At 44.3% G+C, this 11,915-nt stretch overlaps 1 protein-coding gene across 4 annotated transcripts in view; it reads right to left on the reverse strand.

The window, feature by feature from the left end:
* Positions 1-3,581: 3,581 nt before the first annotated feature.
* The window catches only part of CLYBL (citramalyl-CoA lyase), a 245,318-nt gene continuing 236,984 nt past the window's right edge, over positions 3,582-11,915 (reverse strand). The window contains exons 8-9 of one of the 4 annotated variants that reach the window (XM_024740131.1): positions 4,730-4,849; positions 3,582-3,708 (exon numbers count right to left, since the gene is read on the reverse strand). In XM_024740131.1, the coding sequence (XP_024595899.1) occupies positions 4,754-4,849 (96 nt within the window). In that variant the 3' untranslated portion in view covers positions 3,582-3,708; positions 4,730-4,753. Of the gene's footprint in view, positions 4,850-11,915 lie in introns of all 4 variants that reach the window. The other 3 variants (XM_024740143.1, XM_024740138.1, XR_003002557.1) reach the window with 3 other exon arrangements.

Genomic DNA, 11,915 nt, shown 5'->3' on the forward strand with positions numbered 1-11,915 from the left:
ACAGCCTTCGGGAAGCGCGGGCGCTGGGGACGCGGACTCGGCGTATCCTGGCCCGGCGGGCGCACGTCCTTCCGACGGGGCGCGCGGTCCCCGAGATCGCCGGCCCTCCCTGTCGCAAGAAGCAAACAGTAAAACCGAGCGGGTCGCTTACAGCCGAAGAACACAGAAATTTAAAAAGGGCAGGCGTGAGCGACAAACGAATCCCAAAAGATTTTGTAAAACATTTTAAAAATTAAAAAAAATCTGTAGGCTTCAGCCCGTTTAGCTGAAACTGGGCTCGATCGGCAGCAAACCATCTAAAGGCGCTAAAGATGATTTCGGTTCCTTCCTACAAATCACTTTCTTTTCGTCGTTGTCAATTCTTATAGATTCATAAGGAAATACGTTGCCAAATAATCGCTGGAATTTAAACAAACTCACCACCACCACCCGTCACAGAACACTAAAAAGCTGCCCGGTCCCACCGCGCAAGCGTTCTGGTACTAAGGTATTTGAAAGTAATTTATTCTCCATTTGTTTGCTCTCTTAACCCCCTATCCCACCCCGATTTAAAATAAAGCGCGGAAAGAAAGACCAAGGTTTTAACATTTAAGGGTTGAGGTCGGCTGATTACTTTCCCCCTAAGTTGCAATGTGAAAACCTGCCGGCGGGGGGAGGGTCTCAGGGCTGGGAGGACAGTGTCCCCCAGCCTGGGGCGCAAGCTTTGCGGTTACAAACCGGTTCGGTGACCCTCCGCAGCATCAATATGCACAAGATCCTACTGTTAATCTCAGAACCTGTTTTGTACCATCAACTACCTCCCAAGTATTATACTAGAGGTAAAAATCAAAATCAGAACGGAAGACATTTAGCTTTCCAAGCTAACCAGAAACCATAGAAGCAGAATGCCCTTCAAATAAAAAAGCACGTATTAACTCTTCTCCTCTTAAGACATCATTAGAAAATTCATCGTCCCTACTGAAGGTCAGTTTCCCGAACTGCCGAAGAACTATTAGGGGCTGGGATGTTCATCATAATATTTTAGAAGAGAAAAAAAAAGAAAAAAAAAAACCCTACACGGTCTATTCCATTTACGCAGCAAAATATGCCAGGCGATGAGTTACTTTCAAATTCAAATTGGAGGCGGCAAGTCTTCGTTGTTGAAGACACTTTTCCCAGTCAGTCCCTGGAGGAGAGGATGTCAGGGCAGTTAGTGGTTCAATACTTGTAAATCTGAAGGGAACCGCACCCAGATGCTGGGGAACTTCCCAACTTGCGCTCAGGGACAGTGCCTGACTCCGGACTCTGCTGGAGTTCCTCTCGCCATTTCAATAAAACATGATGGTACTGATATAATCCTCTATACATTAAAATGAGGTTGTCACAGATTGTCATTAAGACCTCAGTAAAACAATGAAGACATTACTGGGAACCCCCCCTCAGGCAAGGTATTAGGGAATAAAACAATCTACACCACTCGGGTCCTATTGAGATTAATGAAAAAATTATGCCAAAAAAAATCTCAATTTCATTTTCCCGTGACGGGGCTTTGCATACATACAGTCAGTCTTGCCTTACACCTGATGATTTATTAAACTAATCTGCAGTGATCACCACTGATGTTCTCAACTCAATCTTGTCCTGGCTCATTTTCTAAGTAATTGTTTCTCATCAGTTCTGATAATGTTTTAATAGTGTTACCCATAATTTAGCCCCCAAGAATTAATAACAGGGGGGTAATATGGTGAAGCAGCTTGTGATGAGCTACACAAAATATAAACAGGTATGTTTTTTAATTAATCAGATTACTGTAAGGTTCTCTTCTTGCAGTCAGTCCATTCCTAGCTGGGAGGAATTCCCCAGGTTGGGCACTGTCACATACCGAGTGGGGTGAGCTCACCCAGCCCTCCCTCCCACCCTCCCTGTATTACCTTCACCCACCCGAGGCACCAGAGAGATGTGGGTGGGAAAACAGTGGGGATACCTCTTGTCTCCCAACATCTCCTTGCCTTTGTTCCTCAAGGAATGAGGCATGATGGCTCTCTGACTCTGACTAAACCCTTTTCTGGGTCCCTCTTGTAGGGTCTGTGCTCAGAGAGTAGGACCTTGGTCCAGATTTTTGGCTCTAGTGTGTCCCAGTGTCATGATCCTATCATAATTGGGACCCTGGGGTTATGAGGAAGATGATAAATCTGACACTCAGGGAGACTTAAACAACAAGGTGCTTTTGTTGGAACAAAGTGTGGTTTGAGATAAAGGGCGTGGTGAGCAGTCCAACATGGTTGGAAATCTAGGAACCTGTGGGCCCGTTGGTGATGGGGGTGGGGAACACCTAGTCAGGTCCAGGCCCTCAGGGCCCCCCGGAGACCTTGCTGAGAGGGTTGCTCTTCCCGAGGTCTGCATGCCTTCACCCTGGCATCTGGGGTCCCTTAGAGTGGAGGGTTTGGCTCTCAGTGAGCCCCAGGCTTGAGGAGGTTCATCTATAGGGTTTGGGGGTTGCCTGTGTAACAGGGGTGGAGACTAGAGTGTCTCCCTTTCTTCCTGTCAAAGCCTGAGGTGGGCTTATCTGGACCAACACATGAGGACGGGCAGGACAGCGGAGCTGAAGTGGAGGCTGCCTGTAGGGAAGTATGAAGAAAGGCTTTTATTATCGTCTTTTGTTTAAGACAGGTCCTGCCTATGCTTCCAACACCCTGAGGGTGTCAAAATGAGAGGAGGCTTCCCTCTGCCTTCTGAGCGGTCCTCCTGTTGTGTTTGTGTGCTGAGCAGTGGGGTCCGGCTGCGTGGGCACCTATGGTCCTGGTCTACCCTGTGCACACCGACTACCACTCTAGGTGGGCACAGCTGTGCCGTGGGTTGCAGGGATGGCTGCTCCTGTAACTGCTACCCACTGTCACTGTCCGCAGCCCTGAAGCCCAGTTTGACTGGAGGCCAGTCATCTCCCAAGTTGGCTGAGACACTGTCTTCCTCCTTCCAGCTCCTCCGAGTGAGGACGAGGCAGGCTCCCACCTTTCTTTCCAGCTACGACCCATGCTCTCGAGGGTTTGGGGGGTGTGATGCCCCGGGGAGGCAGGGCTCCAGCGCAGCACATCCCATCTCAGTTAAGAGCCGCCTTGTCGGGCCCCGTGTTTGAGAATGTTAGTTAGTGTCTCAGAGCATGTGTTTCCCAGAACTGCCCAGCCTGGATCAGGTTCCTCTGCATGCCTGTTGGAACTGCCCTGCACTGGAGGTGGATGTTGTATGACCATACGTGGGCCTCTCCCACTTTGCTTTGGTTCCATGATGCCTTTCCTTGTATATAACCTTCAGCCCTCCTCCCCTCTTGGGCTTCCTGGAGGAACTGGAAGGGGTAGGGGAAAGTAGACCCCTGGGTGGGGCACATGGTAGGGGCCACATAGGAAATAAACTAAAAGGGCGTAGGAGGTAAAAAATGAAAATAAAAAACAACTGTTTTCTATTTACAAATTTAAATAAACAGAACAGCCTTCCCCGCGGTGTTTGTCTAAGGGTAGCAGCTTTGCTGCTGTGTAGGTCATGAAAAGGTTGGTGTAGAGTTTAGAACTTCCCATTCTGTTAATTTCTTAAAGAACAGTCGTCCAGAGTCTCCACACAAAAGCTCACGATTTAATGAGGAGCAGAAACAAAATCTCTGATTGTTGGTGTTTCAAATTTCATTGGCGTCCTCTGGCAAACACAAGTTGATCCTTCGCAGCTTCAATACCCTTTAGCCTTCAATATAAGAGCACATGCTGAATAGGGAAGAATGGCTGGTTGTTATGTTTATTTACCCTTACTACAAGCTGGGTTAACCTCTTCAAAACAGCTTTACTAAGCCCGTTAACCACACCACCCATATGACCTGTAGCAGCATCTCTAATGTGATGCAAATCTCACAGGGGACCATATGCACCAGCTCTGTGGCATTGTGTCTTCTTAGAGGCTACAAGTTTATTGCTGAGGGGGCCCTGTCCCAGCCATACATTTACAGGGGGGAAATGGCCTCAACGGCAAACAGTTAAACAGGGAAATAAAGGGAGAGAATGGATGGTCTTGTGCTTCTGCACATTTATTTTTTAATTGCTGGTAACTGTTGACCCAAAGCATTCACCCAGGATGAGGGCTTTCATAGTGATCACCTAGCAGTTCAAGGATAGGGATATTTCATTTTTGGGGGTGGTGGGGTGGTAGAGGTTAAAGTAATCAGCTTTGAAGATTTATTTTTAGAAGATATCTATATAAACCAGTATGGTACTTAATCAACTTTTCTATGCCATCTCTGTTGTTTTATCAGATTACTAGTGAAATAAACACCAACCCTTCATTGAGTTATTATTTTTTAAAAGGTTGGCCTTTCTTAAAATTATTTCTGGTGTCGAGTGAACAATGCACAATGTGGGGAACATCTAACATGAGCAGGGTGAAGGGAGTATACGTATTTGGGAAAGATCTGTTTCATTAAAGACCAAACTTCTCCTGGAACAGCCCATCTCTCTCCACTATTTTATCTCCCTGCGAAATCATAAGTCTGTACTTGTAACACATTCGTGAACAATAAAATCATAAGCTTGGAATCAAAAAGAAGAAAGTTCATTTTTAGAGGAATAACTGGCCAGTGAGATAACCAAAAAAAAAAAAAAAATGTGATTAACATGAACTGTAAATGAAGAAAGGCTCCCATCTGGCATACTAACAAGTTGCCTTGAGTATTATGGCTTGTCTTTAAGGAACCCACTGTATATGTTCAGCCCACCTGATGAGAGCTTCATTTAGCAGATCATTTTTCCTTGATGGATATGGCAAGCCTAACAATGTTCTGGGCCTGCTTCAGTAATGGCATGTCGATCACACTCCCTCGGAAAGTAAAGGCTCCCTGGAAGACAGAGAATACAAACTTCCTGAAAGAATGCTCGGAAATTACAGGCTTCCTTTCTGCACACACTTGTACAACAAGAACATTTTAGATTCCACCTGAATTATACTGACTTTCCTACCCAACTTTTGAGAAAGCCAAAGTAAATTACAGGGGAAAGATTTCTTTTTTCCTCCTAAAAAGGAAAAAAATACCAAACCACTTCAGCATTTTAATGGAGAGGAAAAACATCAGGCACAAGGTATTGGAAACTGCTCATTTAACTCTTGAAATCAAGCAGAAAACAAGGGTGGAAGGAAAATGTAAATACTTCCTTATATACTTTTTGAAATATTGCATAGAACTGTGAAAACAGTAATATGCTCTGGCAACTGATTATTGTTTGAATAAATAATTGTATGATCATGTTAAAGGAAGAATGCTTCCTTCTTGTTGTAATGTAATTGAGGGGTAACACTATCATGTGATGAGAAAATGTAAGGTAGGATTATACTGAGTAAAAAGAGATTCTTCTGTTGGTACACACTTTTGCAGAAAAGGATTAAAATGACAGGGGACATGAGTCTGTAACAAAAAATCATAGGTCTGTTGAATGGTTAGCCTGGAAAGAACCTGAGATCTCCTGATTTATACCCATTTTACAGATTCACTTTTTAAAAACTTCTGCAAATACTCATTGAATGTGTCGTGTGATCTCAGTGCTGTTCTAGATGAGGACTCTGATGCCCAGAGTAGTTAAGTGATTCTCCAAGGTCACTTGACTAGGAGAAGTTAGAGCTGGGGCTAGTACTTGGGTCTCAGAACCTCAAGCCTTCATTAGAGACTCCCACATTATGATGATAAGGTAGTTTCTTTAGTGCCTCAGAAAAAGAAGAATTAAGTGGACAGAAGCAGTATGAATCTGAAATTCATGTCTGGTTATTCATGTTCTTTTAATCACTTCTTTTTGCTGTTTTCAATTACAGCTCTTCTTAATTCCCCTTCTTTCTACCTGTTGGTAAGGATGCTGGTATTGAGTAGGGAGCAGGTGGTCTTTTGAGACCTGAAGGTGGGTTGGAGCAATTATAATCCTTGATGATGGTCCATTTGTATATACTGCCATCCATTTCTGGATTTTACAAGTACCACCTCTCAACAGTCAATGTTGTCATTATTCAGGACTTCTGGGATGGTCTCCCGGGCTCGCTGGAAACCCTCATCTCTTATAATAACATAGAGTTATACACAGAATGGAGGTTAAAAAAATTGGCAGGGAATCCTTAGCAGTGACTTTGAAATTTGTTTTTTAATCAAGAGAGATTTAAAAGTCATTAGGATTAGAAGTCTCACCAGTGCTTAGCCTTCTCAGCCCGAGAATGATAAATCGGATTCATATGAACACCTGTGTTGCCTAAAATCCTATACCGTTAAGTCATTTTCCAATCTGCCCATTTTACTATTTATACTCCCAGATTGGTCTGTGCCTAATTTCATTCAACCTAGAGCTAATTTTAGTTGTCTCTGTGACCATGATGAATTTTATGAATTTGGTTAGGAGTTCTAAAGATATTCTGTGGGTTAGCATGACATGTGAAATCAGGGCATGGGACTCGTGCTGTTTTACAAGGCGAGAGTCTAGTTTTCTTATTGGAGTATATGATGAAGACCAAAGGCCTCCTGGTTATCCATCCACCACGTGGATTCTGGCCCTGTAAAACAGCACATGTGTCCTGCTAAAGCTTAAATAATAGGCTAATAATAATAGAGATGAAATTAGCCTAGATGCACATGAAATCAAAATGATGCACAGAGAATCAAGATGACTTGGCTTTGGGTCTATGCCATGTTCCCTGAATCCGCTTTGGATTCCACATGCACATCAAAGATGCAAAATATTTCGTGTAGTTTTTCAAGACAGGGAAATCATTTCTTTCTTTTATGTGGCAGATTTTGCTTGACTTCCTTTGTTAAGCTTAAGCTGGAAAACAAAAGTTAACATTTTTGTTCTTTGTTTCCTTCATCTCTGCAAATTGAGGATTTTAGTGTTAAGAATCAAGACTTCCTAATACGAATATCCTCCTGCTTTCACATCGACCTAGAAATATGGTTGGTTTTTTAACATATGGATCTACATGTGAAATGTGAACAGTCTGTTGGTCAGGATTTGGAAGAATGCAGATTGTCAAAAGCTACCTGGATTTGTGGGGAGGGTTTGAAACATTCCCTAATGTGTGATCATAGATAAGTTTCGGTTTCACAGCTCAGTGCGTTTCTGAGAAACTGGTGTACCATTTTGAAAAGAAGAGGGAACTTCCATCAGCTTGAAGATTCAGAATATAATTTGGTTTAAAATGCCTCTAAGTAGTAACTCATTCATGGTTGAAAGCCTTAACAACCATGACTACAACAATAATAATAGCTATAATTTCTTGAGCAGTTGCTAGCCCCAGGACTGTGCCTGGTCCTTGACATGTTTTTTTTTTTTTTTTGCTGTGCGCGGGCCTCTCACTGTTGTGGCCTCTCCCGTTGCGGAGCAAGGGGCTTCCCTGATGGCACAGTGGTTAAGAAACCACCTGCTAATGCAGGAGACACGGGTTCAAGCCCTGGTCTGGGAAGATCCCACATGCCGCGGAGCAACTAAGCCCGTGTGCCACAACTACTGAGCCTGCGCTCTAGAGCCCACGTGCCACAACTACTGAAGCCCAGGAGCTTAGAGCCCATGCTCTGCAACAAGAGAAGCCACCGCACCGCAATGGAGTGGCCCCTGCTCACCACAAGTAGAGAAAGCCCACGCGTAGCAACGAAAACCCAACGCAGCCAAAAAAAAAAAAAAAAAAAAAAAAAAAAAAAATGAACATGGGGCACGAACCCGTGTCCCCTGCATCGGCAGGCGGACCCTCAACCACTGCGCCACCAGGGAAGCCCCCTTGACATGTTTTATTTCAGGTAATGCTCGTAAAAACACTGTGAGGTAGATACTATGACCCATCCCCATTAACAAAATTTTTTTTTCTTTTCAATTGTAGTAAAAACACATAACATAAATTCACCATCTTAACCATTTTTAAGTGTATGAGTCTGCAGTGTTAAGTAGATTCACAAATATTGCACAACAGATCTCCAGAACTTTTTCATCTTGCAGAAGTGAAACTCAGTACCATTATAGACAACTACTCTCCATTCCCCCTCCTCCATCCCCTGGCAATGAGTATGTATTCATCTGTTTCTATGAGTATATATCCATCCCCATATTATAACTGAGGAAACCGAGGCACGAAGAAACTTGTACGAGTCTGCCCTGTAGCTCACTAAGTATACAACTGGCATAAAACCTAGCTCTATTTGGTCCAAAGCGTGTGCTCCAGGCTTACGCCCTGGGCTTGTGGATTGTTCTCCGAGTGGGTTGCCTGGCCGCCTGAATCAGAATCATCTAATCGGGAGGTGGCTTGCTAAAATGCAGATTCTTGGGCTCCATCCTATAAGGTTTCATGCAGAAGGTCCGAGCGTTGGCCAGGAACCCTCTGATGATTCTAATGCACGCTGAAGTTTGAGAAGCTCTGTGTTTTAGCTCTCCTGGGTAGAAGTGGTCAGGCTGGCTTTTAAATGGGTGCAACACTCCACCCCTGCTCTCAAGGACCTAAAATTTGCAGGAAGAGCATGGAAGCAGGTGCCATAAAACGCAACAAGAATTAGAGAAAAAGCCAGTGTTATGAATAGGGAGATCACAGGCCTGAAAAGGCTGCCCTTCTTACCAATCAGGACCATGTTTGCCATTTCACACTGTTGACTTAGACATGATATTGTATACCTAGTGCATGTCATGCGTTTCCCGCTAGAGCTGTCATGGGGCTCCACCTCCGTGCACAACGGGCTTTTATTCAGCAATTACCTATTGAGTTATTTGTTGTAATAAATCACTAGTCAGCCACTTTGGCACATCTTACTATACACATGTCTATGGCTTCAGCCTCCTGGAAATGAAGAGCAGTATCACCTTAGCATAGGTGTTGTCTGTATAGGAAGGAAAACAATTACTTATTGGGCTGTACTTTTTCTAACATCTGGGTCATTGCCTGGTGGTAAGATAGGCATTGAAATAACATGAACTTTATCAGACCTTGAAGTTCTTCAATGGGGGAGAATCTGACTTACAATTTGATGGCAAAAGGACTGGTGATCATGATGGTGGTGATGACAAGAGTAATAACATTTATGGGAAATATTCATATATTTCACATTTCTGGCACTTAGCACTTGAGAATTTTTTTCTGTAGAGTACTAAAAGAGTACTTTTCTAGCACCCATAAATTGATCCAATTCTCTCCCTGCTCATTGTATTTTCAAATAACTTCTTGGGCATTCAGGGAGTGCTCTTTGGCACATTCCCTTGATGATGTTGCTGTGTCAGAATTAATGGTAACATTTTAGCACAGCTGCTATATGCCTTCTTTTGCAGAGTGACACTTTATTTCTTCCTCTATGATGCTAAGTCTTATGCCCAATGAATTATTTACCTCATTACAGTTCCCAGTGAATTCCTAAAACTTTTAGTCAGTGTTGGTCACTATGGAATTTGTCTTTAGGACCTTGGTTGTACCCTCTTCTTGCTAAAATCTCTCAGGCCCAGCCCTGACTTCCCATCACATAGCTCTTCCTTACTCCCAAAGTTAACTGCTCCTTGATACCCCTCAAAATGGGGAATATGATGCTCTCACAGAGACAGAGATGGGCACTGTTTCATTCTTTCTTTCCTGTTTTTCAACCTATCACACTTGGAGTCCTTGGACAGGCCCTAGTATGACCTTGGTCCCCTCACAATTTGGTTAAGGGGTAAGGATTTAAGTTTGGTAACCAGGCACCCAAAGCTCAGTGTGGAGGCTGCCTGGCTCCCAAGCTGGCTAGCAGAGGTCTTGCTGAGAGAGTGCTGGGATACCTTCCTAATTGGGACCGTGATGCTACTTTTCTAAAATAGCAGATAAGATCATCCATTTGCTTAAACCTTGCTTTGGCTCCCTTTGGACTTACAAAATCAAGTGCAATCTCCTTAGCTGGGGGCCCAGGGCTGCCCACGGTGAGACCAGGCCCTGCCTCTGCTCTCAGCTTAGTCTCCTGCCAGTCTACACACACACACACACACACACACACACACACACACACACACACACACACACACACACACACACACACACACACCCATCTACACCTCTCCCACAGGCTCTGCTCTCTGCTCCGATAGTCCTTTCCCTGTCTGTCCGGCAAACTGCTCCTTATGCTTCAAGACGTCAGAAGATGTCATGTCTGTGAATCATTTTTAGACTTCCCTGGTTGGGCTCATTTCTCTCCTTCCTTCCCTTATACATCCTCCTGTAACAACACTTGTCACATTCTACTGTAATTATCTGTTTACGTCGCTGTCTTTCTCACTGTGTTGGGAAGCCCTTGAGGATAGGGGCTCACATATCTTTGAATCCCCAGAATCCAGCACCCAAAACATGGTTCTGAAGCTTGTGTCTTTTGTGGGGCCTGAGCTGGGTGACTGAGGGGACAATGACTTGGGAAGATAGAATCACTCTTACCTTTCTGCTCTCCTTTATCTGCAAGTGTCTTTCTGTGCCACTTGATCTTTCCCTGGTCTGGCAATACTCCCTGGTCAGGCAATACTCCCTGGTCAGTTGGCCAACACTTGCTGAGCCTCCAGTAGGACACAGGGACTGACCTAAACAAATGTGATGTTGGGTTGGGGTCAGGTTAACTCATGCAAATGACTTAACGGTTAAAGTGCAAGCGAGTCTATCTGTAAGTGGGGCTTAAGGAATTAGAAGCTGCAGAGAGAAAGAGCCATCAAAACGGGGTGGTTTGGCCTCGGAGGGGCTTTGGGGAACAGTACTTTATTTATTTATTTAGCTGTGCCGCATAGCGTGCGTGATCTTAGTTCCCCAACCAGACATTGAACCTGGGCCCTCAGGAGTGAAAGTGTGGAGTCCTAACCACTGGACCACCAGGGAATTCCACCAGGGAACAGGTACTTTTTTTTTTTTTTTTTTTTTTTTTGGATACGGGGGCCTCTCCCTGTTGGGGCCCTTCCCCGATACGCGGGTCTCTCACTGTTGTGGCCTCTCCCGTTGCGGGGCATAGGCTCCGGACGCGCAGGCTCAGCGGCCATGGCTCACGGGGCCAGCCGCTCCACGGCACGTGGGATCCTCCCGGACCGGGGTACGAACCCGTGTCCCTTAGCATCGGCAGGCGAACTCTCAACCACTGCGCCACCAGGGAAGCCCGAACAGGTACTTTTAAAGTCAGCTTTAGAAGGTTAGAGATGCCAAATGAAGGTCAAGAGAGGGGCAGGGGAAAAAGAACAGTGTATCCATATGTGCAAGTGGGGTTGGCCTTCTGTGTTCGACAAGAGCCCCCTGTACTTCTGGTCATCAGTGACTCAATAGATAAGCAAAATGAAGGACCACAGTACGAGTTACTGGATCTGTCTGTTGATGAAGGGGTTTCTCTAGGGCCTGAGGAAAGGAAGACTAATCTAGCCTCAATGAGAGCAATCTGGAAGAGGGACAACAGACCTTCCTCACGACAAAGCACACAGGACTCAGTCCCTGCTTGATGCAGCCAGACTGGAACCCACAGGGCTCCCTCTGTTCTTGCTCCCTGCCCTGGGGGACCCAAGGGGGCCCTGGACCCTGAGGGGAGGAAATTGAACCACTTGTTTCCTTTCCTTTATTCTGGGTAATTTTTTCTCTGTTCTAGAGTAGTCTGGGATGCAACAATCTGATTTACAGATAGAAAAATTGCAGTTATTAGTTCATCTTTTTAAAGCAACTTATGAGTAGGATAGGACTAGAATCTTTGGTTTTTCACCCCAAATCTCAAACTCTTCCCACTAATCAGTATACCTCAAAGCATGTCTGGTAACCATGGTACATAAGATGATTATAGAAAAAATTAATATCAAAAATTTAAAATATATATTATTTTACATATACTATATTTAAAATTTTATTTTGATGTGATTTATAAAAAATAACTAGCATATCTAAACTGTTATTTCAGAGATTTTTTTTTTTTTTTTTTTTTTTTTTTG

Source organism: Neophocaena asiaeorientalis, unplaced genomic scaffold, assembly GCF_003031525.2.
Source record: "Neophocaena asiaeorientalis asiaeorientalis breed wild unplaced genomic scaffold, Neophocaena_asiaeorientalis_V1.1 scaffold9, whole genome shotgun sequence".
Lineage (NCBI taxonomy): Eukaryota > Metazoa > Chordata > Mammalia > Artiodactyla > Phocoenidae > Neophocaena > Neophocaena asiaeorientalis.